General features: G+C 37.2%; 1 protein-coding gene across 2 annotated transcripts; it reads right to left on the reverse strand.

Annotated features, from left to right (window-relative positions):
• Nucleotides 1–201: 201 nt before the first annotated feature.
• Nucleotides 202–4,820, reverse strand: LOC113298952 (beta-Amyrin Synthase 1-like). 2 transcript variants are annotated; one of them, XM_026547851.1, is made up of 16 exons: nt 4,543–4,820; nt 4,233–4,424; nt 4,043–4,132; nt 3,735–3,932; nt 3,468–3,552; nt 2,780–3,135; nt 2,541–2,654; nt 2,292–2,417; nt 2,022–2,144; nt 1,814–1,912; nt 1,654–1,710; nt 1,429–1,475; nt 1,189–1,332; nt 804–981; nt 647–727; nt 202–550 (listed from the first exon to the last, which is right to left on the reverse strand). In XM_026547851.1, exons 2-16 carry the CDS (start codon nt 4,296–4,298, stop codon nt 323–325), a joined length of 1,992 nt encoding a protein of 663 aa, XP_026403636.1. In that variant the 5' UTR covers nt 4,299–4,424; nt 4,543–4,820; the 3' UTR covers nt 202–322. The 2 variants fall into 2 exon arrangements, with proteins under 2 accessions (XP_026403636.1, XP_026403637.1); XM_026547852.1 differs by lacking the exon at nt 4,543–4,820 and having other exon boundaries at nt 4,232–4,373.
• Nucleotides 4,821–6,517: the final 1,697 nt, after the last annotated feature.

A 6,517-nucleotide genomic window follows, 5' to 3' on the forward strand; every position in this document is an offset into this window, starting at 1 on the left:
AAGTATTTCAAAATGGGTAGGATGAAACTGTTTACATCCTGGCTATTTTTACATTTTTGTCCATTTAAACAGTATCAAATTTTACTTGTCTTTTTCACCCAGAAATTGTTAAATTTGGTCTTTTTAACCAATTTTATGTAAATTTTTTTGGTCAGTCACTACGTAGGGCGCAATAATTTACGAGAAATATTGATAATAAAATTTCTTTATAGGTACTTATAAAAGTAACAGTTGTAGTGAAATTCTGAAATGTCAACGAATCTTACCTCAGAATACCATACATATAAACAAAGGTATACAAATACATAATCAGAATACTAAACTAACTTAGGTTTTCATTCCCTGTTTTCGTGGAGGATATGTTTAACACTTTACGGCGATATTCTCCAAGGGCCATTAATGGGAAAATACTTCTATACGATGCATAATGTATCATACAGTTCTTCATGAAAACTCCTCCGATTCTTTGTTGTGGAAAATCACCGTTTTCCATCTGATTATTGATTAGTACCTTCGCTGCACGATGAAGAGGGATTGGATCCCTTTCTGCCTGTAATCATTGATGTAAAAAAACATTTTATGTTTCATTAGTTTGCTTTAAGAGATATAGATATACCATGTACGTACAGCTATACAATTAACTTACTTGACCACCATGAATAAGACCCATCAGAGCCCATGCTGTATGTATTAAGGTTGTCTCACTACCCTCAAGGGGCACATATTCCTGTGTTGTAATAGACAAGGTTGATATGAATTAGTCGATATCAATGTCGATTATCAAGAAAAGTATGTATATATACCTTGTTCGGGCAAGAAAGATAGCTCTCTCCCCACCCTCCGGATTCCTTTTGTATGGACAACAAAAATTCGCAACCCTTACGGACAATCCGGCTATTGTTATAATTTTTTCCAACTGATGCAAGACCCTTCAGGACGAACCATGTCGCATATATAAAACACACTCCCCAGTTCCCATACCTGTGCAAAAGAGAATAACCCCATAGTGTCCAATATTAGCCTCCATAAAGGTTCACTCTACTTTAACACATTAGCCATGAAAGGCCAAAAGTATACTTTTGTCAGGTTTATCACGGCATAAGCAAAAGAATTGTGAATAATTAAAAGTTTCGGTATTCATTTGGCGCTAATCTTTGAAGTCGATCGACCACATATTCATGCGCATACCATGAAACATCTGGCTTTTGCTGATTCTCGATGAAGTGGATTGCCTTTGTTATGAAATTATCGATTTCTTTACTTCGATACTCAGGATGCACCTTCCTGAAAAATACTAGAGCGTGAACTGCAGATGCAGTGCACTCCACATATCTGTAAACAGGGCCTTTGAGAAGTTAACCAAGTACAAATTAAAAGTTCAAGAAAAAAAACTTATCAAAAATGAAGTAGTTAGTCAAGTTCACGTACTCATGTTCAACAACAATGTCCTCGAAGCATTCTGATGGATTGAGAATCTATATAATAAATGAAAGAAAACTCAAATACAAATTCCACAGTTGATACAAGTGATTATTTGTGTGTGTGTGTGTGTGTGCACTCGCGTGTGCGTTTGGTCCCTTGTGACGCAGGAGCCCGAGCTTGTACTCACAATGTGGTCCAACTCCTTCCAAAATTAATGTTATCATTAATTACCTCCAACCATTCTGGGGACGTTGCAGGCTCCCATACTGCCAATCCACCATCTGGACCCTGTGAAACGCATATGAAGAATGGTGATATGTACAGATTATAAAAGAATATTTTCATATTGTTTTGCCATGTCGCAGTGCAAAATAAGAAAACGAATACTTACTTGTAGAGAAAGGAGGAACTCAACAGAGTCATAGAGACGCTCTACTGGCATTGTTTCACCATAGAGTTCTGCTGGCATTTGTGAGAACATGAAACAACACTGTAAAGATTAACTAATGTATCAGCAAAAAGGCGTTTATATATACGGTCTCAATAGAAAATGAATCAAGTCATGCGGCACAAGTTACAGAAATGTTTTTAATTATTACCATCAGACCTTCTGCAGTACAATCTGAAACTTGCAGGCCATGATCTTGGTCACAGAGAGTCCATGCTCCTTTAGAAATATGATTAAACATTTTCCGAAAGTCTCCTGCTCGATTTTCTTTAACCTAGTTATCACGTGTAATATCAGAACATGATTAAGTAGATTATATTAACGGTACAAGAAAATACTCACTAATCATCACGTGAGCTGATGAAGAGACGGTTAAAGCGAAATAAAGTATAGATGTTGCATGAAGAAAAGATTTACATACCTGTGAAGCTTTTATGAACTCGTGTCCTTTTCGAAGAATAGTGGGATTGATTTCATCGACAAGATCACCACTTGCTAGAAGTGCCTGAAGACTAAAAACTGTATCCCAGGTTTGGCTGCCTATGCTCTAAAATAAATTTAGTATTAGTATTAACATTAATTTCAATTATTATCAGAAACAGATTGATTATGAAAATATAAATTAGCCAGTTAATTTATAGTAGCTTGGCTATGTTTGCTAAGCACATACATGCATTCTGAGTCCATCTTCAGCAAGCCATAGGTAATCTGGAACCCTTGCAAGATGTTTCTTGAATGCATCTGAGTTTGGATCTTCCACCCAAGAAGCGAGCATGAATAACGACTACATGTACGCATCAATTGAAAAACAAAAAGAACGTGTTATATGAAATGAATATACAGTTGAGCAGGGTCATGAACTATGTAAGTATGAAGTCACACACACACACATATATATATATATCTTACCTTTTCTACAGCACCGATGGTAAGGTAACGAGTGGTCTCATCTTCATAATGTAGATGCTTCATTGTTACTTGTAAAGCCTTCTCTCTCACTTTGGAAAATGGCCATCGTTTTAGAAGTGGTTCTGTGATATTGTGGAGGGAGTCCCACATCAAATTCTGGACTAAGGAATGGGAATAGTACAGATCCTCCTTAGCGCATGCATGACGAGCATTATTCCAATTAATTTCATTGTATGGTTGAATATGAATCTCTGCTCTTAATGATAAGGTAAGATCTGTCATGGGTGCAACAAATCTCTTCCCATATAAATACGACATCGGCATGTAAACTGATCGACAGTAAACCCACATCTTACCTGCAATAATTATACGGAAATAGACATATGAACAGATAAAATTGGCTCAGAGTTGTAATAAAATAGACTGGGGTCAATTTTTCTTTAGGTAAATGGTCGGATACAAGTACCTTACTATGTGCATGTGTTTAGGTGATTTGTTTTTGTAAAACTTGCTTTTACTTAGTTCTGCCAGGATTAAATAAATATATTAAAGCAGAACCTACTGAGAGTAATCCAAGTGGCCGGAGGATTAATATTAGATCAGTAATTCGGGTTCTTGCACTGATTTTCCCCGAGGCAAAACCATTTTTGAGCTATAAAAGAACATGGGGCATGTTCATTATACTAACCTGGATGCATGGGCAACATTGATGGAAGAAGCCAGAACTCTGGGGGGAGTGGGTTGCATCCTGACCAGTCATAAACTCCCAGTACCTGCACAATGTTGTGTCAGAATCACAATAATGCCATTAAAGGAAATACTTTACGTGGTTTAGATTGATTCAATCAGTAAAATTTGTACAGGACCGACAGGTCAATGATTCACTCAGGGTTTTATAACTTCTAACCACTTCTGTGGCAGAAACTTAAAAACATATTTATACACACACACGTACCGAAAGCCAAGTTTTCCCCCAAGATGGTGTTAACGTTGCGCCACCGTGGTCAAGTATCCATTTCCGTGCTCGGGTGCATGCATTGTCTTGACCACCGTCTGGCCCTTCTCCTAATAAACGCATACAGATGTAGTTCAAGACCGTATCAAACATGGTACTATGCCCCTCTTGATGAAATCCGAAACCTCCATCTTCATTCTACCATGAATTTTACAAGATATGTGAAAGAAGTCTCTCATTTCAATTATATCTTCTCCATGAAATTTCTTGATGGATGATTTCTCATTTATTCGAAACAAGCTACTCACCTGGTGACAATACATGTACCGGAGACTCTCCTTTATATGTTCCGGTGATAACATTGTATTAAGAGTTTTAGTGATATACAAGGCGAAAATCTGCATTTAAGTAATCAATGTGTAACAAAATAAATTTATAATTACTGATATGAGTTCGGCTTAAAGAAAAAAGATAATAATAAATTTCGATATATTTAACTAAGGGTGGCATGAAAAACAATGGTCCTCCAATTTCAGCAGCCCAATGACCATCGTCTGTCTGCATTGCAGAAAAGAACCGGATGGCTCTCCTCAATGTGGTCGTCGTGGCTTTGTAAGTGACTTCTTCATCATCACCTATCTTAACCGGTGATATGCTTAGATCAAATTTATCTTTGTTTTCTCTCAATTGCTGGAACACAAAAAAAGCAGCATGCATGTCAGGACTCTAAATGCACAGCCAAAAGTAATACTCCAAAATGGGAAAGTATTCAACAGTGAAAATGTGTAACCTTCTGGATCATATGTACCTGTAATCGCAGTATAACATCCCCACTAGTTTTAACTTTGAGCCGGTTTTCATAGTACTCTTGGCGAGCTTTTTGGACTTCATTTCTGTCTTCAATTGTCCCAGCATCTTGATCGAATTCCCATACTTGTCTTCCTGCAAAATGATTGGTGCTGAAAAGCCATTAACTGAAAGGCCCTTGATCTGTTGAAACCTTTAGTTTCCACATTTATTTCTGTACGTATATCCTATGGTATTATAATATATAGATGGCTATGAGGTGAAGAAGAAGATATCTGCACCACTTGAATCTATTGAATTTCAAGCTCTTTCTTTCCATATATATATATCGAAAATGCTTCACGCCCCCCATAGGTGTGTGTGTAAACGTGGTTGGCCTATCTCAATATTAAGGGCACAGGTGTGCGTAAGTCACATTAATTACGTACCCCCACTGGGCTCACATCCGTGCCCTAACAGAAAACTGTATCGACACTGACCTTGCAACGAAGCGGTGGTCACTGGTCAGGATACTTGATGTAACTAGTGATATGATGCACACATGCATAACCCAGCTTCGATCAGCATCAATCGACTCTGGCTAGAAAGTTGTTATTATAGTCTTCTTTCCAAATCGAGTCTGGCTAGAAAGTTGTTATTAATGCATGTTAATTAAGTTAACAAACTCCCACAGTCCCAACTCCCCATTTACTTCTGTGTGTTTTAGGACGTACTCTAGAAAATGATCACCTCCATCTATACCCTTATATTACTCGTGTGTGTGGTGGACGGGGTAGTAAGTACACTATCCACTTCTTCTTTTGTGTTGGGAACAATTAAGTGAAAGAAATATCGGTGGATCGATCTTAATAGATTTGTAGTATTAGGAAGATATTAAGGCCTACTATGAATATGCTCACATTAAAGTTTTTTTCTTATAATTGGAAAAAAAAAAAACTTAAAACAAAAATAATATAAAGAAATATGAGAAATATATTAACGGTCAATAAAAAGTCAAGGCATTTACAAGAGACAGATGTTCTCAGTGATATCTAAAACCAAGTTTACCAAGATGCCAAAAAGAAGAAGAGGAAATTGGTCCCTCAAGGAAGTTCACTTCACCCATGAGAAACCAGATTAAGGGGTCCCAAATATTAATTCCAACGCTCAAATCCGGTTACCAAGTGTGAATCCAAGAAGCTAATAGCTGCTTCGCTTCAACCAACACCTGCTCCGCGGTCGCCATCCTCCCCATTAAAGTAGTCCTATAGGTCAGCTAGCGACCCATTTTCCCTGGAATACGCAGTGTTTCAATAGAGAGAAATAATAAATTACATGAAGATATTCTAGTTTTCTCCTTTTCTGTTCTTTTTTCTAAGAAATATATTTTAGTTAGCTATCGATCCCTCTGGAGTACTGACACATGGAGTATGCGTCTTTAATTGGAAGATAGGATACGGGTAGGCACCGCATGATCATGATAAAGAACAAAAGATGTCGAATATGTTAATTGCCTTCGACTCTCTATGCAGGGTGCATGTGAATCTTCATAATACGTCAATAAAATTTCTGTTGGTTATTTCAAGAAGACGACGACACACGTTTTAATCTTAATACTTTTCTTGAAAAGAAAGAAAATTGATTTCAACTTTACGGTAGCTCATTCCATACTAACCACTGGGTCTCACTAAATGTAGGATCGAGCAAGAGAGAGGAGAGCACACGCGGAAGCAAATAAAAGACTATATTGATAGTCAAATTCGGTGTGTATTAACTCATGGCTTAACAGCCTATTTATAATCTCACAAACTTGATGATCACTCAAAGTACTTACATAATAAAATCAAACTCTAAATAAAGCACATTTCTAGAAACACAAAGAAACTCCAAAATATAGTAAACTCTAAAACAAGCAACCGGCACAACTTGCTCTTCTAGTTAACTCGAAATTCCAAATATCGCACAGTGTGTCAACAGCGTGTGTTGATCCAACTTGA

This window comes from Papaver somniferum, chromosome 7, assembly GCF_003573695.1.
Source record: "Papaver somniferum cultivar HN1 chromosome 7, ASM357369v1, whole genome shotgun sequence".
NCBI classification, from domain to species: Eukaryota; Viridiplantae; Streptophyta; class Magnoliopsida; order Ranunculales; family Papaveraceae; genus Papaver; species Papaver somniferum.